This window comes from Athene noctua, chromosome 4, assembly GCF_965140245.1.
Source record: "Athene noctua chromosome 4, bAthNoc1.hap1.1, whole genome shotgun sequence".
NCBI lineage: Eukaryota > Metazoa > Chordata > Aves > Strigiformes > Strigidae > Athene > Athene noctua.
In genome coordinates, this window is record NC_134040.1 from 54090582 (window position 1) to 54113010 (window position 22429).

Below are 22429 nucleotides of genomic sequence, written 5' to 3' on the forward strand. Positions count from 1 at the left end.
GCTCCCACATGTACAGAGTATGACAGGGTTTTGGAAACATTTGCTTTCAATAAGGTATCTTTGACTAGCAGAACTGAAGGTGTTTCAGTGCAGCTGAGTTGAAGGCAGTCACCCTAACTAAAGCAAATAAACAGTGGTGGCTGTGTGCTGGGCTCAGGTGCTTCAGGAGATGGCAAAGGAGGGATTTGTGTAAGGAATGTTATTGCTGAAACATAGGAAAGCAAGGATGACACAGGGCTCTGAGATTTTCTGGGAGAAATCAGTGTTGCAGCACAGATGCCGAGAGCCGAGGATCCAGCCGTAAGTGAACAAATAAAAATAAACAATTAACAAGTGCTGCTTGCTGAGGATATTAGGCACATCGCCAACACCAAGCCAGACAGCTGATGAGGGTCACATCCCGAGAGCACTCTGCCGGGGAAAAGATTCAGGGCAGTCAACAGGCACCCGCAGCCCTGCTCTTTCTGCTTTTTTAGTCCCTGGACACACATTGACCTTTGCAATCGCAGCCCCGGCGCCTGGCCTTTGCTGTGCACCCGCACATGGGGCTGCAGAATAAGCCTCTTTGCTTTCTCTCATGGCGTTTTGGGAAAGCATGCCATTTTGATCCTGTGCTTGCTTTACTAGGTTTTTGTTGGCCATTTATTACCAAGGCCATTTTCATGCAAGCAGGGTCATGGTTTGGTAGTCTACCTACTCTTTCTGCTCATGCCTCATCTTGCAGACCTAATCCATTCTTCCTAATAGCTCTGTTGGTTGCTATAGCAATGATAAAGTGTTATGAAAAAGGCACGATGATACTTAAATGTATGGCTAGTGTTACTTTTTTATTTCTCCCTCACGGGAAGGAGAAACTCAATAATGGGGATTTGTTTGGTGTATTATTGTTTTATCTAAAGCTTTAACTGTAGGCTCTTTGGAGCCTGGTTGCAGTCCTTCTATCTCAGCATCCTTTAAGGCTGGGAATCTTGTAGCTCTAGAGCAGTTAGGGAGAAACAGGAGCCCAATTTAATGAATACAAGGTACATATCATTTTGGTTTTATGATGCCAAAGGTTACATTTACTATGACCCACAAAGAGTGTGAAGTGTGACGTGGCCAGCCCACCGTGATGGGAACCGACCACAGAGTGCTGAGGGTCCAGTTGGGTTTCTGAAAGTATTAAAAGGTACCTGAACGTGTTAGCAGTGGGTTTGATTTGAATTTGCATCAGGTGAATTACTCAGTATACTGCCATCAAAAGTGGCATTTTGATCAGTAAATTAAAAAAAACCCTAATACCCTTAGCAATCAAGGGAAAGGAAGACAGAAGATGACTGCATCTTTTGCTTAGTAGCTTCATACAGGAAAGTGTGGCTGTTTTGTTTTACCAAGCTTCCTCTTTTACACACCCAAGAGAGCAAAAATGACTTTTTAAAGTACATTTTTAAATGGCTGTATTTTCAACTTTCTGCCAAGTTTATAGTCAGAATCATGTATCTGCATTAAAAGTTGCGAGAAACTATCTGGTTTGTAACAGCCCAAAAGAGCCAGGTTTGTGTGAGTTTAGCTCACTTCAGAGCCCAGCGAACATAGGCAAGCAAAGTATTAAGTACTGACACAGGTTGGTCCCTTCTCCTCCTCTCTTGTCACCTGGCAAGAGCATCCCCTGTGCAAAACGGCTTGACCTGCGCAGCCATGACGGGATCAGCTTGTTCCCATCAGACCAGGGATATATCAAGTGAGACGCTCTTTCTGGCAGTTTCCATTTAAAGATGCCTCAAGCTAAAGCATTCAAAGCCACGTGGCGAGTATATTCTTCTCCATATCAAATCTCATAAAGACTGAGTTGGAGATTGGCTTAAATCTCAAACAGGAGGATTATATCACTTTGGGATTTATGGCTGGCATTAACACAGGACATTCCCATTACCTGTGTAAAAGTGAGTCCATTTTTGAATCTTTTATGGCCAAGCTTGATTAGAAGTGGGATGAAAGCAGAAACAGTTTTAATGGAGTTAGTACTCATGCTGGTTTAAAACTAGTGCAAGAGAAGTGTTTCCTGCAGCCCCTCATCCCAGGTGTACACGAGATTGATGGAAAATACATTACCAGAAAGAAAGAATTGACTCATTTACATATTAGTTACATGCAAGGTTGCTTAGTTAAGCGTTCATATAATGTTTTCTTACAGGAGACAGCTTTGTTTCCTTATTTCCAAACACAGCAGTTCATCTTGCTTTCCATCAGCATAGCCAAAAATATCAGGTGAGAGAAAACAAGTCTTTTTTTTTCAGCTGCATGTGTCAAGGAGCCTCCCTGGCATGCAGCCCCCATACAGCGCTGCCTTCTACTTTGTCCTGTGCTCAAAAGACCGATTAAGTGACCTGCTAGCACCATATGCCTGGGGCTGGGAAGGGCTGGGGGAGGATGAGGGAGAGGCAGGAGAGTGGTCTGACTCTCCTCTACCTGCACAGACATGGCAAAACGCTGTCCTGGGAAATGGAGACAGGCCAGCATACAAGCACCGCAGGAGGCAGCTCTGGAGGCCTCCACCTAGCCTTAGGTTTCGCCAGTTTTTGCTTTTTTAAAAATAATTAGTAGGTGTGAACTTTCAGAGAGGTCACCGCTAAGGGGATTTGTACCAGCCAGAAGCCCTTGGGGCTTAATGTATCCTCAGCAACTCCATAAAAAAAAAAAAAAAAAAAAATCAGGTAATGAGTTGCCATGCCTCACAAAGACTGCCACCTCCATGCCACAGGGCGGGCCACCTTCACTCCTAAGAGAGCCAAGTGGGGTTTACATACCCCAGCCGTTGACAAAGGCATCCCTGCCAGGATTGCTGGGTTTGGGGATTGGCTTTTGGTTGCTTGTTTGGGTTGGGGCTATCAGATGTTGGTGATACCCAGGTAACCTGAACCCTCTGGCAGCCCTGTCCTGGCTAGCTGTTTCACCAAAGACTTCCTTTCCCAGTGGAAAGGTTTTGTCTTAACAGTTTAGCCCTGGAAGTAAAAACCTTGGTGTGTCCTTGAAGCATTCCTGCTCTAGGTCTCTACTGATAGCAGTGGGAGAGGCCCTGGGGGCCAAATTTTGAGTTGGTCTTCTCTTTGGATTCCAGAGGAGATTTGGAGCAAGGGCTTAATGGGTGTTTTGGTCCTGTAGGTCAGCTAAAAGGTGAGGGGAAGGCTTTGCTTCATGGGTTGATATCTACAGCAGGAATCAGGGTAGATTTTGGCAGCCATCTGCTAAGATGTGATGATCCTGAAAAGAAGCACAGAGGCTGCAACTCCAAGGCATAAACCAAAGCGGGAGGACTACTGCTGGCTGAGTGCTTGGAAATGACAGCAAAGAGGTCTGGGAGTGGAGAAACAAGGTGTTGTCAGGGAAAATGGAGAACCTTGAAACGTGCGTCTCCAGGGCCACTCTCACTAATATTAGGAACACCTGATAGAGCTGCAATGCTCTCGCCTTCAGGGATGAATACGGGTGGTTGTGGATGTGCTTGACAGTGGTACCAGAGCAGTAGCTGAAGTCAAACTCACCCTCTTAGACATAGGAAACAGCTGCTATCTGATAAAGCCAAGACCCTTCGGAGAGGCTGTGTTCTCCATCCTTTCTTTTTAATTCTGCTTTTTCAATTTTAGATGTATTGCGAAGGAACGGTGAAAGAGATCCTAGCCCATAGTGGGAGTTGAATGTGCTGTTTTCTGTTAGTCATTATATATTTTTTTTATTCATTTGGCACTTTCCAGAGAGTTTTTTCCCCCCACATTGTGTAGGTTGCCATCTTTCTTTCTTTCTTTGTAGCAAGCATGTGGGCATAGCCTTGCTTACACTCTGAGCGACTGGGGAACCACCATAAATGTAGCTTATCTGCTTTCTGATACATTTTCTTTTGCATTGGTTTGGATTTGTGCATCGTCAGTAACATCTGTTCTGCTTTAGTGGCATACAGTTTTCTGACTCTAATTAGCTGGCTGCTTGTAATCAGGACTATTTCAACTGTTGTCATTCTGAATGTTCTTTTTCCCTTTTTTTTAATACCACATTTGCCTGATTGACCTTTTTTGTTGTTTTTTTTTTTTTTCTCTGTCTTTCTATCGGGCTGCTCCAGGAGCCATGGCTAATCATCTTATAACCAATGCTCTGCTTCGTCCTCATGGCACTAACAACCCTTATAATACATTGCTCGGGGAATCGGCGGTCTATAACAACCCTTCTGTCAGCATGTACAACGCACAAGGTGTGCTGGAGTTTCTCTCTAATTTTTCTAGTGAGAATTCCATTTTCTGTGGCTTATTTTGGCCCATTTCTTTCTTTTTTTCTTCCTTTTTTTTTTTTTTTTCCTCTCCCCACACACACACACTTTGTTTTTTTGGAACTGGGCACAAAAAAAAGATCCCCTCCTCTTCCTTTCATTTCAGTGCATCTTTCCATTTTCTGAAGGCTTTTTTTCCATGAGCAATCAAATTCACTTTGAGAGACCCTTGTCAGTTCTACTCAAAGCATTCACAGTGGTTTTGATTTTGATTTTTTTTTTTTTTCCAATATCCTTGCTTTTGTATTGTTTTGGTCTTGTGTGTGTATTTTGTCAGATGTATCCATTCCTCTCTTTGTTGTCAGTGCATTTCCTTGTTAAACCATTCATTTCAAAAACAGGAACACCTTTGAAGGTAAGTGAAGCTAAAATGGCCTTTGCCACCAAAGCTACTCTTGTTAGAAATGGTGTAGAGAAATGTGGTCAGCGGTGCACGGGCTTGTGCAGGAAAAAAAATGCAAAATAAAGCAAAATTGCCCTTGATCTCTAAGAAGAATGACAGCTGAAGCAAGGAGTGTAGGTCAACTCCAAAGAGCAGAGCTTATACATTGTAAGAAATGTTTTGCCATTTGCAATAAGACATTTTATATGTGCTATTAGAAAGCAACAAAAAGAGTAGGAAAAGGTGTAGGGAAACTAGAAGCTTTTGCATATCCTCCTCTAGGCAATGCAAAATAAACAGGTAGAGTCAGTTGTACCTAATGAAGGTTTCTGCTGTAGAAATCAGTCTCATCACCTATGTGTTTGTCTCTGCTCCGGCTGTGGGAAGTGACCATGTTTGTAAGCTGGTGTCCTGATGCTTCCATGAGGGAGAGGCAGATGCGTTTAAGCAGGTCCTGAGAAAGAGCTAGAGAGTGTGGAGCTCTGCCAGCTCCTGTCTCTTGGTGGCTCCATCCTGCTTGGCCACTTCCATTAGACTTTTTTTTTTTTTTTTTTTTTTTTTTTTTGTCTTGCTTGCAAGGTCGCTGAATCGCTACAGCGTAACACTGCATTCAGAAGCAAGTGTGTCAGCACTGTCAGCTCTCCACTCTCAGTGAAGGCATCACTTTCCAGTAGAGGAACTCTAAGGGAAGGAAAATAATGATGGTTATAACACAAGCAGGAAAACCCCCTTTGGGGGTTATGTAAGGCATATATATATGCCACATTACGTATGCCATGGCATATATATGCCATAGTTATATATAATATGGCAGCATATTGTTTACAATAGAAATAGATATTGAACTGTATCACTAGGGTATTTTTATTCAGAGCACAAGGAAAGCACACGTGTCTGACCTTTTTCCTGTTCATTAATTTCCTAGACTATGCTAACTCTGTGCAATAAATTTGCTTCCACAAATGCTTTTTAAAAAAGGGTTACTGTTCAACATGAAACGCTCTCAATTTTAAGAATTTTAGCGTAATGAAAATGTCGAAATGAGCTTTGATGTTCTGTATAGTTTCTTGCATGATAACATTGAGGTCTGGGGGGCTTTTAATTCAAGTGGCATCAAGTAATGCTGGATCAGCATTTAGCTTAGGAAAAGTCCTGATGTTCAGGTCTGGGTGCCTCAACTGAACCCAAGTGATTTGGGCGGAAATGTGTCAAAAAGGTTTTATGTGCATTTTAATAATCTTGTATTCTTCTAATCTTTAAGACTAGATTCTGATACAGTTACCTGAGCTAATAGCATTTTATTCCACAAAAAATAGTGCAATTGATTTGCAAGTGCTATTCACTGCAGCACAGTCAGATGGCTAATGGAGAAACCTTCCCAGGCTTCATCCGTGGGAGATGAAGGAGAGCAGGACCAGTACTGATCCCATGTAGGCCCCTGGAGCTTTGCCATTGACTTCAGAGGGAGCAGAACCCAACCCGTTCTTTTCAGGAGACTGGAAGTCAATGAATAACCATAGAACTGATATAGCTATTGCTTTTCAAACTGGTTACTGTCCCTGGACAATTACAAACTGAATATTAGGAGATCCCACAGCAGAAACAGAGGTTAGCAAAACAACCAGGCCTAATGGCCTCAGCAGTTCTTTGGGATTTAAGGATGTTGCACCAGCAAGCGCACTAAAGTGATGATAGTGCATTGTAAAAGTAGACGATGTCACCATCTCTGGGTGTGCCTTGGCTGGGATCGGCGTGTGGTGAGGTCATCGCTGGCTAATGTCATCCATCTAACCCATTCCACATCACTAAGGCTATGATTTTTTTTGTACCTTCATCTACCAGTTCTGGTGATGGCCACTGACAGAGTCAGAACTCTATAAGAAACCTGGGGCCTGATCTGGTCCATCCCTTCCTTTTTCCCTCTCCAGTTACGTGTTTTAAAATACCCTCTCTGCTCAAGCTGAAGTCACCCCATCTGCGGTAGAGACTCACCAGGGGCTGGGAGCCCTAAAAAAACCCTTGGAAAGAGGTGGGAAATCAGACCCTAAAAAGCCAGAGTCCTATTTCCCAGTGGCGAAAGCAATTCATTGATGGGACACAGAGCGTAGAGGAAGGAGGAGATGGTAGGTGAGGGGTCTGGCACCCCGCAGCACGTGCCGAGCACTCATCACCGTTGGCAGCTGATGGACATACATTGGCTCAGTCTCTCCAACACAGGAGTTTCTCAAAATGGCCTAACTGCTTTCGTGAGAGCTAATTTTAAGAGAAGGCGGAAATCCCATTAACGAGCTCTGGTTAAACCCCAGCATGCCACAGACTATTGAAAAGTGGGAAGTACTTTGTCTCATCTGTTTCTTCTTGTTTTAACCCTTTCTTCTCAATAACTTCATTTAGCGATGCCGTTATTTGAACTACTGTTCGTCTTACATTTTTTTTGCAATGTCCATATAGTTTGCCATGTGTTCAGTTAAAAAAAGAGCAGACTTACCAAAGTTTGTAAAATGCCAGCAGCCCTGTGATGAGCAAAGTCATACTCTTACAAAGCACTGTTACAAAGGATGGACGGCAAAACATTTTTAACAAGGAAATGGATTTCAGTTTCAACTGCCAGGGGTTATTATAACTAACAGTAAGTAAAGCCATTCAGTTTAAGACTTTGGAAGTGACAATGACAGTGCCTGTCTTTTCAAGCATGACCATTACCAGCTTTAGACTTTTCTTAAATTTCCAGGCATTATTTCTTGATTTGTGTTGCACGCTGAACGTTTTATAATGGCATTGGAAAAAGTTTTAAATGTGATAATTTTTTAAATAAAGATGTAGTCAATTGAATATTGTGCGCAAAATAATTTTTCTGTCTAAAATGTCAATATTTTTAACCTGAAATAAACCATGTAACAAATTCATGTATTCTGGGCAGTGAAAATTATTTCCGTTAACTCTCTTTTCTGCATATCATCAATTTGCTTTTTATTCATGTTTCTCCTACTGTCGCTGTAAGCTTACTTGTTGTTTTTTCTTTCCTTTTCTTCATGCTGTCGTTTAGAGCCCTACAGAGAGACAAGTATGGGAGTAAAGCTAAACATTGCATATCAAATGTAATTTTTTTTAGTTCACTTTTATTGCATCACATATAGATGATGTAGTTAATAAAGGAAATTCATCTCACAGTTTTGAAATCAAAAGAATATGAATATACATGTATATATATGTGTATGCGTGTGTATGTATGTATATATATATGTATGTGTACATATATATATAGATGAGGTTAGATGATGCTTTCTTTGTTTATTTCTCATTTTTGTGGTATCGTTTACCCAGCATAGTTTCTCATATAACTGTGCATATGATTTTTTTTTAAACTTCACATTTTTATTTGCGAGGTCGTGGCATTTTTATACGGTGTGTTTCATTGCAGACTCCACTCTGTTCTCACCTGTGATGCCTCCATTTTATTTCCTCACCAAACCCCAGATCTATGCATTGGCAGCAGAAGTGCAGCACTCAGCACCTCAATGCATATGTTACCTGGTGTGACCATCAGACAGATGCTGTTGTACCCGTCACCCATTACATACAGTCCTCCCCCCAAAATGCTCACTTTTCATTACTTCCCAAGCATCATGACTCGGTTGGAGAGCTTCCACCGTGAAAATCAGTGGCTTTGCTCTGTGTCTGTGATGGCTAGTTGTTTTTTTGGCATAGCTCCCTTGTTTGTTAGGAAACCCGGGATACGGCAGCACCCTCTAAGCTTCAGAAACCTAAAAGGTGGCCAACACATTGGCATTTCACTCAAAAACAATAAGAAAGCCTGCAGTAGCGCTTGCCAGCCTTTGACATGCAGCAACTACTCCATCGCAGATATAGACTGAATCCTGTATTTTCAGAAGGTACACATGCCATGTACCAAGCATGGTGTGAGCAATTGTTCATCTGAAATTGTCAGCTAACGGCTCCTCTAATCCACTGTGGCTTGCTGGGAGTTGCTTGACATTTTTTGGCAACGCCCAAAGCCCTTAGCTGAAAGGTCGATATGTTATTTCATGCATCCCCATGCCTGCACTCCTTCCAAGGAGGCCAGTAATCCTCAAAAAAGAAAGCATAGCGGCTTAACTGCTAGGCCTGATTTTCTTCTCCCTTGCCCACCCGTGCTGCATTGCTCTCAAAGTGCTTCCCCACCATCTTCCATAGCATGTTAGGAAAGAGTCAAGCTCCAGCCTTAGGTTGGCAGTGTTGAGACGCCTATGGAGATACAGTAGCTAGTCAGGGGGGTACCCCAAGACCCCATTACTTGTTGTAGGTTCTCCTGAGCCCACTGTACCGTGGTGGTGATGGTACTTGCTGTACCTTCCACTGAACCCTCTGCTTTAACTTGCAAGTGAAATGGGAGCTATTTTTCAAGGCTTCACAAGACCCCACAGCAACTACCTCCAACATGATTTTGTATTAGAAAAGCACCTGGCCAGTGTGGAGTAAATAATTCTGGCCTTGTGATGGGAGAGGTAGGGAATTTAACCTTGTTCCAAAAAAGCCTGGGCCAGGAAGCACTTTGTGCCTCCACCTTGCTAATCTCCAAATCCTGCCATTCAGGCCTTATGCCTTTCCCCTGGCAGCCTGCCCAGCAAAAGGGGAGAGCAAATTTACTTTTTTTCTCTAGAAAGGATACACTCCCAAACACAGTTCAGGTGATGATTAACCTGGGCTGCGAATACTTTTCCCTCAGCTGGCGGGGAATTGCCCCCTTCCTCCAAAGCACCTGGAGCCAGGACAATTGGGACCAGCCCAGGGTCACCTCTTTCTCAGCTGTCCCAAGAATACATAAAGCGCAAGAGCCTTAAGAGGTACTGGCCATGAGAGCTTGTTCCTTCCTGCCAGCTGTTGCTGCATCAAGTCACATACTTGACGGCATTTTCCATTTTTTTGGTAGGAAGACCTTAATCAGGTTAGTTGGAGTTGCACCCTCCTATTTTGGCTGCGACGCTCTCCTCGCTGCTGAGCCCTAGCAGCCATGGCAGCCTAGGAAGGGGGTTTGAGTGTGCACGTCCCGCGTGAGTGTCCTGTTTGTACAAGTCACCCTCTCTTGTGTAATGTTTTTCAGAGGGGCTTCTGAACAATGCCAGGGATACAAGTGTCACGGATACTCTACCACTGAATGGTAATCACGGCAACAGCTACAGCATCGCCAGCGGCGAGTACCTCAGCAACTGCGTGCAAATCCTTGACCGTGGGTACAACCACACCGAGAATGCCCTCGAGAAAAAGATCCTGAAGGAACTCACCTCCAACTACATCCCTTCCTACCTGAACAACCACGAGCGCTCCAGCGAGCAGAGCCGCAACCTGATGAACAAACTCGTCAACAGCGTAGGTGGCGGGAGTGAGGACGATGCCATCGTGCTGGATGATGCCACCTCCTTCACCCACGAGGAGAGCCTAGGCCTGGAGCTCATCCATGAGGAGTCGGACGCCCCGCTGCTGCCCCCCCGGGTGTACTCAGCAGACAACCACCAGCCCCACCTCTACAGCCGGCGGCGCATCCCACAAGACAACAGTGAGAGCTTTTTCCCCTTGCTGACCAATGAGCACACGGACGACCTTCAGTCGCCTAACAGGGATTCTCTCTACACCAGTATGCCCGCACTGGCTGGCATGCCCATGACGGAAAGTGTCACCGCCAGCACCCAGACCGATCCCCCACCGGCCAAAAGCAGTGGCGGCGACGCTGACGATGTTTACTACAAAAGCATGCCCAACCTTGGCTCCAGGAACCACGTCCATCAGCTACACACTTACTACCAGCTAGGTCGAGGCAGCAGCGATGGTTTTATAGTCCCGCCAAACAAAGAGGGAACTCCCCCAGATGGCAGTGCAAAAGGACCTGCTCACTTGGTCACTAGTCTATAGAAGATTCAGCAAAAATTAAGCAAAGAGACATCAAAAAGCCCCTCCGTAACGCTCGGTTTACTGTTCTGAGTTAATCCAAACAGTGGTAATATTGTGTGTACTCCTAAATCTTCATGCTGTTCTAAAGGAAACTCTCGGACTTTTTTTACTGGAATTTTTAGGCCGGCCCAGAGAGGACAGTAACTGCTGCCCCCTACTCTTCTCCCCCCATCCTCCTTTCCTCCAGACAGACTTCATTATGTTAATGAAAGAGATAGATAACGGCACACTTCGTGGCCTTCTCAAGTTATGCCGTGTTTGTTTAAACAATCCTTGATGCTGTGTTGCTCTTAATACTGAGGACCTGATTTAAGAGGGAAAAAAAAAAAAAAAAAGGCCAAAAATGTGCATTTGAAACTAGTAGCGATGATGCATCTAGGTGGGAGCGCTGCACAAAAACAAGCTAGCAAAACTCTTTCTTACCAATCCAGATCACGTCATGGGTTTTGGTCACTCACAACTTGGTTTCACCGCAGCACCCTTTGCTGCAGGAGCAAACAAAATAAAAACAAATTTAATGAGATGGAAGGGAGTCCTAGAATTCTGTGCTAAAGGCATATTTTACATTTTGCTGTATTAACGGATGATAAAAACTAATGGCAGAAAAAGAAAAGCGAACAATTTCTATGTAATGTACAGATACTAGCATTGCACATATAGTCTGCTTTCTGTTCCTCCAGAACTTGCGTCCCTGTTAATGTAGTGGAAAAAAAAAAAAAAAAGGAACTTTTTTCTGTTGTGCTGGTCTTGTAAGTTTGTCTACCAGTAGGAGCAAGGTTTTTCATAACTCCTTTTTTTTATTTTATTTTGTTTTACCTCTTCCACTGCCCCTCCCCTCCGTCCCCTCCTCATCCCAGTAAAAAAATCTCACTAGACAAGAAAACCCCAAGCAACACTTTCTAAGGACCATTTTTAGTAACACTGTCACCATTTCTTTTCAGCCAAGCTAGTCTTTTTATTTCCTCACTGTATAACTTTCTTCAGCCAACGTATTGCCAGCAGAACTTTTGGCAGACTAGAGCAGGGCAAACTTCCCCATTGACAGTGCACAACTGATCGTGACAATAATCCTGCGAAGCATTTTTGGCAAGCAGCCCCTCAGCCAGGCCGTAGGGTCATGTCCAGGAGCCGAGAGGTTTTTTTTATAGTTGTAATGGGGCTTCTACAGGAGATGGCCATTTCCCTGGAGGAGCGAAGGGCCTCCACAGCTCCATCTAGTCCCAGGTTTAGGCACTTGTACTGCAGTGGTTAAGAAGAAAATTGATTGACACATAGTGAGCTAAAAAGTACTTTGCAGTGATTTTTAAAAACAAAACAAAAAAAGTCTTCTGTTCATTATTTTTCCTAACAGGAAATTTATTTATTTGACAGGATTTTTAAGTAACATAGGCTTTCTGGAGGTAAATTAGCAGCACGGAGTATGAATTCTTTTTTTCTTTTTTTTCTGTTTGTTTTTGGGTTTTTTTAATTTATGATCCATTTTGTACGGTCTCAACAGTTGAATGACCTCATTACTAATATTTGTTGTAAAAGTGAAGCTTGTTTGCCAACCAATAAACAACTGATCACGATTTAGAAGATACTGTATGTATGTACTGTACAATTAATCTTTTTTTGTTGTTGTTGTTCTTCTCTCCGTTACTGTCTTCAGTACAAGTCTCAACTCCTTTACGGCATGGGTGAGCAATGCCAAAAAAAGGAGGCCTAAGCCAAGCAATTTAAGCACAAAGGTTACGCAGCTATGGATGACTAGAAGTATCAGGCTAGCGGTACTTGTTTAAGGGTGAGAACGACACTGGCCGACATTTGTTGCAGGTGATTCTAGGTCTGTTTTGTGCCTACTGTATAAACTAGCCAACGACACGCGGATGATTTGAGTATAGTATTTCATGTGTCGTACCTTTTAATCGTTGTAATGATTTTTTTTTTTTTTTAAATTTTGGTTCTTCTGAGATTAAAAACTGCTGGTAGCATGTCAAAGAGTAAAACAAGTCCCCGTTAGGCCTCTTCGGTCGTTGTTTGCTGTCTCTTTATTTTCTTGCTCCGGGCGTACACAAAGCGCCACGCCATCGCCGTCCTTGGCCACATCGCCATTCCCGTCCCACCACTGCCAATGGCCCGCTGGCATTTTGCCGCTCTCCTCCAGCTTCCCCCTTCAAATCCCTTGGGAGCAATTAGGATTCATCTTTGGGATATAGAAAGCCACAAAATAGACTAGAAAGGTTGACAGTGAAAATAAGCACCTCGGGACACGCTTGGTACTGATTTTTCAGTATGTGATTTTTCACAAAGCGCTCCCATGCCTTGGGTTTTGGGGTCTGGTGCTGCCTCCATCCAACTCATCAAGCTGGGTGAAAGTCAAAAGATTTGGAGGAGGCAGGTGATGCCAGTGTTAGACAAGATATTCCCAGTGCTGGAGGATAAATGTAGTAGCGGAGCAGCTCTCCTCGCATGGGGCAATGCTGCTCGGTGCTGCTCAGCAGGGGCTTGTCAGGGGGTAGAACCAGAGGGGGTGGTATTTGGTGGCTCTCAAGGCGTATAAAAGAGTCTGGTTTGAGTTGCCTGAGTCCTTCCTGCACTCAGGCACTCAGGCCAAAACATCTTGGGGAGGAAACTTCATTTCTGACCAAGCACTGATCGCAGCTGTGCCTCTTGCTGGGTATATGTTTTGGCAAGGGAGCATTTCCTATCAGGAGTCTGGGAATCACCTGGCCTCATAGGTTAACAGCCACTGGCCAGCTGGGTTGTGCTCTTGCTCTTGATGCTGCATCCCTGTTTCATTTTATTTTCCATGACAGCAGCGGTGGAGCTGGGCAGGGTGTGGTAGACCTATGCATGCAGGTGAAGCAAGTATTTCAGACCCATGGGGTCATGCCAAATCATGTAGCAGCCCAATGGAGGCTGCTGAGGCTTTAAGTACTTATTTTAGAGAAAGTAAAAACCCTTTTACTGTATTAGACTCCAAAAAGTTGTCCAGGGATATGGCGGGATTAAATTCATGCAGAGGGTGAGATACACCACAGCAAATATTGTCATGATAAAATGGGAGGCAGGTGATCAACACGGCATTTACCAGTGTGCCTGAAACTATGCAAGAACAAACCAGTGGTGGATTTGCTATGGGACGATTGTGTCCTACTGAAAAATACTTGACTTTCTTCACCAAATGATCATTCTTCCCCAGCCTTTCTGTATGCTTTGGATTTATCAGTGGACAGGCTATTTTTTTCCTCTTATCCAGCCCTTCTTGCTCAAGCTTTTTTCCACCAGCCTACCATGCCTATTAGCACTTCGATTGCAAAAAAATGCTGTTTATTTTCAAGCCGATTATTTCTGTCCCCGGGCTGTTCTGGCACCACAGGATTCACTGTTGGTGCTTCTTATAGCTTTGGAAACAGCTGAATCGCAAAACAGAGGGGAAATAGATATTATTAATTATATTAAGCCAAAAATGGTTTAAGACTGTAATTTAGTTTCGTGGGGGAGCAGGATGGGGATTATTTTTGTCATTTTTTTTCCCCCTGAAAACAGGCTTTTGTTGTGTCAGATAGTTGATTATGGGCATGGTGAAGGTTTCTGCTTGTTGATAAGTAGCTTGGTAGCTACAGTTCTTACGCAACCAGCAATGTAGCGGTGTCTTCTGTGCAGACTGCAGCATGGGAAACTCACGTCAGTATTAAGTCCTCAGTGCCTCAGTGGGTAGGGGAGAGAGCTACAAAACTTCTAAGGCATATATTAGTGCTGAGCCAAGGCAGAGATGTGAGAAAATAGCTTGATGAAGAGGCAGTAGCGATTATAGTATTAAATCCATAGCTATGCTTGGGGCACATAACTTTGCAAGCTGGGTTGAAGGGGATAATCAACCCTGTGCTGGAGGGATCTTTTTTAGAGCTTTGTTTAACAACAACAACAAAAAACCTCAGATTTCCCTTTTAGGGAGAAGATTAAAGCTTCATCATTCAACTGCAATAAGCATCCAGCTTTCAATGAAAACCAAACAGCATAGAGGCAAACAGCCAATTCTTGGTCTGACGAAAACATCGCCTTAATACCTAGACTCCCCTTTCTGAAACATGGAACCACCTTTGGGAGGCATGGGTGGCCAGGCATGTTTGGAGTGAGGATTGTCAATGTCAATCCCTTGCTTGAGGTGTCCTTTTGGAAAGCCTTGCTCACAGGTGGGAAGAGTGGGATGGAGAAGTGCAAGACTGTGCCTTGCATTTTCCTGGAAATCATCTTGGGATGCTTTGAAAGTTGTGAATCCCTTTTTTTCTTCTCATTCCTTCTAATTTGCTCAGGACTGGGTCACTTTGCATGTGTAATGCCATCGCAGACTGCCCCATAATGAGCTGACACACCAGTTTACTGTGCAATCACTATGTTTTCTACTGCTTAAGGACATTTGGCTCCACCAGGCAACACCTGCCCATTTTCTGCAAGAGCTGTAAGAGACTGTAACGATCTCCCCGAAACATGTGAAGGAGAGGCACAAGGGGAAAGACATGCCAAGAAAGACTATGTAGGCTGGAGGGTTGCTAGGGATAGGGGGTATTCGTCACAGCTTTGGAGGCACTGTGTAGACAATATTACTTGTCATGGTGTTGCTCCTTTCTGCCTGTTGATTGCATTTCATTCCCTGAAATCTGTGGTCGTTAACCAATCTTTTTCCTTCCTCCCTGTCCCCAGGTACTGAGCAATGAGGTGCTTTTGGAGGGTCGGGGTAAACGGTGGCAGTGGTGGGAGTCACTGTGCTCTTGGGAGTCCTTGGCTGTCTCTATGTGTGTCCCTACTGTCTGCATCCCCCTTCCCTCTTCTCTGGCCAACTGGCTTCTCTCTCACATACCTCCATATGCTCTTCATCTTGCTAGTTCATAAAGAATATAATACCCCACAGACTTGCCTTGACAACAGGGATAAAAAGATAGCTAATCTTATTAAAAAGCTATCTCAGGAAAGCCTAAGAGCACCAGCTTGGTCATCTGTCACACCCTGATCTCCTCCTTACATTTAGAAAGAAAAGTACTTTATTTTTAGCTACCCACTGCATTCAGCTAGACTCTATGCAAATTTTATTTAATGAATATTTTAGGGTTTAAATAGTCTATGCTCATGAACATTATATAAATGTCATGTCATCGCAGGCTCTCTGGTAACAGCATAGAGAACATCCTGCAGCGTAAAGCTGAAACCAGATAAAATCAGTGATTAATGCTCCCAGGGAAGGTAGTGGTGGTCACGTTAGGGGTGGCTGTCCTCATCAGAGACATTAGCAGTGTGGCCAGGGAAGAGCACCCAAAGGGGTAACTCCAGGAGGGCAGCAGCACCCCCAGCTCCACACCAAGAGTCATTGAGTTAATCACAGGCAGCTGGTGTAGGGCCAGTTCTGCTCTTCCAAGGGCTTTGGCAAGCCCTAGGGATGCACAGAACATACACCAGATCATGTAGTCCTAGTGCAAGAGGGATGGTTTGTTTAATGCTGAAATATTGAGACTAGCTTGGAAATCTTTCTTTTTCACATCAGAATAGCTTTTTACAGGTGCTTACTGTTCATTGTATTTGGTACACTAGACAGATGGTGATAGTCTTCTCCAGCAAAACGCCAACAACAAAAAAGTAATCCTAACTGCTTGCTGGTTTTTTTATTTCTTCTTTATCTATTTTCTTTTCTTATATTTCTACTCCTTAAATGCACTATAGACATGTAAAAACCCATGCTAAAACCTAAATAAATAAAAATAATATTGGTATACCGAACAGTTATTATGTGCTGGAAGCAAATGCTTGCTATTTTGACAGCATTGCTTAAAACCCCAAACAACAGCGTAAAAGGCACAGACATAGCTTCTGCACAGCCTCCTCAGCTGGTGTGCATTGGAATACTTGTACAGATGACCCGTTATCTCCGACTGCCACTTATAATCAACTGCATCTTATGTTACAACTTTGAAAAGGTTATTTCCAGCAGCAGGATGCTCAATGGGTAAATTATGGCTATAATAAAACTGGTTTCATCCTGTCTTCTCCCACTTTTCTCTGAGGCATCTCAGACAGACTTTAATTTGGGTCCCCGTGGCAGGAAAGCTCAATGCAGGCGTGAGCCCTGCAGCTTTTGTGCCACACCAGCAGCAAAAGCTTCACCTTTCAGCAGGCACGAGCCTGTGGTAACATCCACTGATAAATGTTTTGGGGGGATGGATGTTGAAAAACAAGTGGTCAGTAAACCAGGTAGAAGATTTCTGGGTATGCCACTCGGGCAGCAGCAGCACCTCACCCGGGACATCACGCAGCACTTGGTTGCACAAAAGCTGCAAGTGGGGTGGGGAAATGGTCTTTGGGTGGGGAGAAATAAAAGGAAAAGCCCCTAATTTCTTGCAAGGCTTTATCCTTTGGCTGTAATGTACCAAAAGCAGTTTCTGAGGCGCTTTCCATGGGCAGACAGAGAGAAGCACGGGGTTGTATGGGATTAACCTGCATGTGATGGGAAGCCAGTTTGAGGCTGGCTGAAGCCTTGCTGTGGCTGTCAGGTGCCTCCTCTAGCCAGCCACTGGTTTCCTTATCTTAAAAAAAAAAAGGAAAGAAGGTTTTATAGTTTGCTGCCAAGGTCCGCACCTTTTTTTGAGAGGGTCCCTCCCTGATAAATAGGTGAGCTGCTTTCAGTGCAAGTGCCTTGGCTCTGCCCTTTGGTCACCTCTGCCTCACCCTCCTCCTTGCTTGTGTTGCTACCATTCATGCAGATACAGATAGAAGACCTTATTGCTTAAGCTGCTGTAGATATCAGCCAGAAAGGGTGATTCATATTAAATAGGTGAGATTTTTGATTATTTTTTTCCCTGAGATACACTGTGCACCCAAGCATTTTTAGCTGCTAGCAGTTTGCACTGCAATGCAAAGCAGCCTGCTGAGATAGCAGCAGCAGAAAGGAAAGAAGAAAATGCATCCCACTGCTTGGGGAAAAAAAAAAAAAAAAAAAAAAAAAAGAGATGAGCAACAAGAAAAAGATGAAAGTCCCTCCTCTTTTGAACAGCCAAATTAGCCAAGATGGGAGATGCGCAAAAAGTTGCCAGCTCTGCTCCCCATGCTTTCCCTACAATATTTTCTGTACTGCCATGCAGAGCAACACAGATTTGCTGGCCCTTGGGTGGGTGGGAGATGGGGTGAAATGATTTATGCTTAGAAAATGGCTCCAGGACAACTCTTAATTCTTCTGAATGTGTTGAGTCTATTTTAACCTCTCCCTGAAATATTATTTATAAAAAAGTCTGCATGTGTTCACCCCAAATGGCACGTGGCTGCCTCTTCCCGACCTGCACATGTAAAAGGAGGCATTTTCCTCCCTGGGACTGCAGTGATTATAGAGGCAGCTGTAAAGCAGAGCACTCAGGATGTGAAGTGCCCTTCAGATAATGTCTGATAGCAAAACAGATCTGTTTACTCTGTAGTCATTTATACTGACTATTTATTATTAAGGGGTGGGGGGAACCACAGAAAACAGTTTGCTCAAACATGTCATCTTGGGCTGGTACAAGCTGGTGGTTGCATCTCGGCTCTGGGTTCTCCTTGCTTGAGCTGGGCTAAAGCCAGAGGAGTGAAGAGGCACTTCAGCATTGCCTTTAATTCAGAGAGCGGTGGGTAGCAGTGGCTGATGGTGCTGGTCCTCACACTGTTTAACAAATAACTGGTTCATGTGGGGACAGAGCCAGGCAAATCTCTATCACCAGGTTCATGTGGGGACAGAGCCAGGCAAATCTCTATCACCAGCTTCAGCAAAAAGGGTGGGAGGAGGTTCCTGATGGGATGCTGGCCCATAAATACATTCACCTGCTCTGAGCAAGGCTGCCCTTTCAAGGCAAGTCCAGACATGCCATGCTTTGTTTGAGGGTAGAAATGGTCTTAAAAATAACTGATGGTCTTAGAAATAGCTGCAGGATCCTGCTTTGGGGCTTTACATGCTCTCCCCTTGTTTTCCACAGAAAGCGGAAGGACACCCAAGCAGGAGCCGGTCTTCAGGAGAGTCACCATGGAAGACAGTGTCATCTAGGTCCTGGGGCACCCAGCGAGCCTGCCGCAGCAAGCCCACGCCGGTGTGCTGCCTCAGTTCCTCTGTGCCTCGGTTTACCCATCCCTCACTTGGGATTGCGCAACAGGAGAGGCCGGAGAAACTAGCCTCAACCAAAACCCTCGGCAAACCCTCGCATCCCTAAGGAGTAAACAGCCTGGCTGAGATTCCTGCTGCCCCGCGCATGGCAGTGCCCTGGGAAGTGCCCTCACCACTTGGTTGCTCGCTTTCTTTTTAAGATGAGCAGAATGGGCAAAAAATGTCTTTTGTAATAAGAGATGAGTTTCATTCACTCCAAATGTTGACTTTGCAACTTGAAAACACTTAAAGATTTCTGAGTGTGCTCAACCCCCTGTCCTGAGCCCCTCTCCATGCTCCCAGGCTGGGCTGTATAAAGGTGACCGCACTGGATCCAGGTCCCTCTTGTAAATATGGACCTGGCTGTGTCTAGAGGTAATGAGGGAAAGAAAAGAGGAACAAAGAAATAATCCTTATGCCGGAAGAAGCTAAACTTGCTGGCAGAGTACTGTAAATAGGGTCTCTGGCACACGCATCCACTAGCAGTTCCGCTTGGCAAAAGCTTTTTGGGGGAAAGCTGCTCAGATTTTATTGTCTTGTGTAAATAGAGATATTTTTTTGAAAAAATGAGCCTTAGTATCTTGAAGATAGCGTTTCTCAATCAGCTCAGCTGGGGATGGATATATGTATGGGAAACTACAGCGCCTGCCTGGTGGAGCTGGCATGGGGTCTCACAGCTGAGCTGTGCCGCCGCAGCGGGTGCAGGAGGCATCTGAAAGATGACAGACACGTCTGGCAGGGAACTTGGCAGATGTTTCTCCTTCATTCTTGTAAACAGGGTGAACTCACTGGACCCATGGTCTCTGCTGGTGTAAATACTCAGCTACAGCCCACAGAGGACTTGGGCTGCTTGGTGCAGGTGTGGGGGGTGGGATTGGCAGAAATCACCAGAGGAATGCAAACTCTTATCAGTGTGGTTCCCCCAAGACTTCTATCATTAAAACAGAAAAAAAAAGTAAAAAAAAAAAAGAAACCCTGAAGACCTGTTAATGTTGTTGGGCCAATTGTTCGGCTGGGTAAATGGAGGCATACATAGACATCTGTGTTCGTATCAGCCAGCACCTTATGTGTGCCGTTCTTGTCGGCCAGTCAGCGCAGGTCCTCATGTCTGTGTAGCCATGTCTATGACAGAAGAGAGGATGTGGATGTTGTACTCACCTTTATATGCCTAAACACATTGGAGAAGTCATAAGTAACACTGCTGGGTCCAGCTTTATTAGCATGAGCACAGAGTAGCGTCTGCATCTCTCTGGGAAAGAAGGCACAGCAGGCCGGGGGGGCGGCGTTAGCTGAGCGAAAGCTGATAAATCTCTGCTCTGCATTGAGTCATCATCCGCTGTCCCCCGCTGCGACACAACAGCAGCCATCTGCAAACGCTCCCAGCAGAGCAAGGCTGTGCTCGGGCATGGGTGTTTGCAAGATGCAGGCTGCTGCAGCATGGTACCTGATAGAAGCAGGAGAGGAGCTTTGGTGTTTCCCCTTTATCCTTCACAACTCAGAGCTTACTTATGCCTTATTTACTCTGAATCTGACCGTGTGGATGCATGCAGCAGAGGGAAATTAGAAAAAAAAGAATTGGAATTAGAAATTGAAATTGGAAAAAAACAGACTTAAGAAAAAAGAAGGGTTTTTTTTAAAATGACCCAGAATAACTTTCTCTAGACAAGTTTTTCTTCAGCCTGGCATTTTGCAAGGAAGCAGGGTAAAGTTGTAATTGTCCCCTCCCCATTAAAAAGCCAGATAGCATAAACCAACTATTGCACATATTTAGCATAATGCTGGGGGCAAAGCCCCTATACCTTTGCAAAGAAAGTACAGTGGGTGATCAAAAGAAACTGGAAGCTGCCTCGAAGCACTGAGGGGTTTGAGCATCTGGAGTAGTAATTTGCTTGCATGGTTCAAGGTGAGCTGCAGGGGTGGTCTTTTTCTCTTGGGTACTTGAATACTTCCTTTGTCATCCAGCTCTGTTGGGCTGCTGTTACCTAACAGCTGTTACACCTAACAACTGGCAGTGCCAAGAAATTTATTTATCAAACCATTTTTTTTATTTACAAAACCAGCATACAGAAGACACCATGCTTTTGTCTGCTGTATGTGGACACCTCTTCCTTTACCCACTTCTCCATCCTTGTATGGTGTCCCCAGGCAAGGTGGCCATCATCCTGGGGAGACTCAGGTTTCCTCCCCAGTGAAGGCTGTCAGCCATTTTACCCAAGGAGAAAAATAATGAAAAATATGAACAGACCACCCTGTCTTTGTGACAGAAATGTTCTGAAAATCAGACAGTATATTAAGGAAAATAAATACCTCCAAAAATTTTGAAAGCGCTTGATTTTTCATAGTCCTGAGGGAACCATCCTTATGGTTTCTACAGCCTCTAAGGGCAGTGCTAAATCCTGAGCCTGAAGCTGCCTGACCTTGGGAAGATCTGGGGTGCTGCATGGTATGAAAGGGGGCTGCAATTGCAGAAATTCCCTGTTTTTTCATGAGATTGAAGAAAAGCAGAAATCTTCTGGATTGGGTTGGGTGGGTTTTTTTATTACAGCTCTCACTATTAATTTATCTCCCTGGACAATGCCATCATCTTGCACCTTAAACCCTTGCTATTATGTCCAGAAGAGTTATTCTTGGAGGCATTTGCAATAGCTTTCAATGTCTCTCTCTCTCTCTCACCAACCCCAAAGAGGCTGACACCCAGTAGCTAATGGTGACAGTTGTAAAGATGAGGCAGACCAACCCCAAGTCCTAAAAATTATGAATCCCAGCCGCTGCCTCAGTATCAGTGATGCACAGGTTATGCACGGAGGTGAGCCAGCAAGGAGGAGAGGCAGATACTCACCAAAGAGCAGGTCCAGGAGGTGCTGTTCCCAAACCCACGCAACTGCTGGGTTCCCCGGGACAGAGTTTTGATTTAATCCAGACCCAAGTCAATAGTGATGGACATTTCACCTGCTTTCCATATCTTAACTGGACTTCCTTACTCCTCAGGCATGGAATGAATCTTAATACATTGTAATTACTGTACTCCTGGTGATGAACCGGTATGAAAAGCTATCGTGGAGAGCATTAATAAAATGTACATTATGAAAAAGAACTCGACATTGTCTGAAATTAATAACGCACCAGATTTTTCTCATCTGCGCCTGTTCATTACAGATCTGCCCTTGAGTTTTCTATTAAAATGACTTATTCAAACTGCTTGTATAGCTGTGTTCAGCGTGAAGTTATGTGCTGTAGGTTTGCATCCCAGTTAGATGTACCGCATGAGGACTTATTAATCTGTTACATCTTTGAGGCATTGATTTTAGTGACATTTATATAACGCTGGTATGACTAAAATGAACTGATGGATTCATGCGTATGGATTAGTTTGCCTAAGACTTTGAGGCTAGGTAGCTTTATCATGCACTGTAACGCCAGAATTCATCACTGTATTATTTACAAGAGACTGAACTGGCTGCATCTCAATAACTGAAGAGATCTTCACTGTTTTATTTATGTATAAATGTTTACTTAATCAGCCACCAATTTTGTTTAGCAGAATTTGTTAGCAAACGGAAATTGTAAATGATAACGTGGTTTCTATTTTAAAATTTATAGGCTTTCATCTATAACAAAATCCAAGATTTCCAAAGTGTCTTTGTCTACTGGCAATCAACAAGCTCTCTTG

General features: G+C 44.2%; 1 protein-coding gene across 19 annotated transcripts in view; it reads left to right on the forward strand.

Moving 5' to 3' along the window:
* The window catches only part of ADGRL3 (adhesion G protein-coupled receptor L3), a 529795-nt gene extending 507962 nt beyond the window's left edge, over nucleotides 1-21833 (forward strand). For 10 of the 19 annotated variants that reach the window (XM_074905366.1, XM_074905365.1, XM_074905367.1 and 7 more), the window contains 3 exons: nucleotides 4094-4222; nucleotides 7726-7743; nucleotides 9781-12692. In XM_074905366.1, the coding sequence (XP_074761467.1) occupies nucleotides 4094-4222; nucleotides 7726-7743; nucleotides 9781-10586 (953 nt within the window). In that variant the 3' untranslated portion in view covers nucleotides 10587-12692. Of the gene's footprint in view, nucleotides 1-4093; nucleotides 4223-4602; nucleotides 4653-7725; nucleotides 7778-9780; nucleotides 12693-18595 lie in introns of those variants that run through there. The other 9 variants (XM_074905376.1, XM_074905378.1, XM_074905379.1 and 6 more) reach the window with 6 other exon arrangements.
* Nucleotides 21834-22429: the final 596 nt, after the last annotated feature.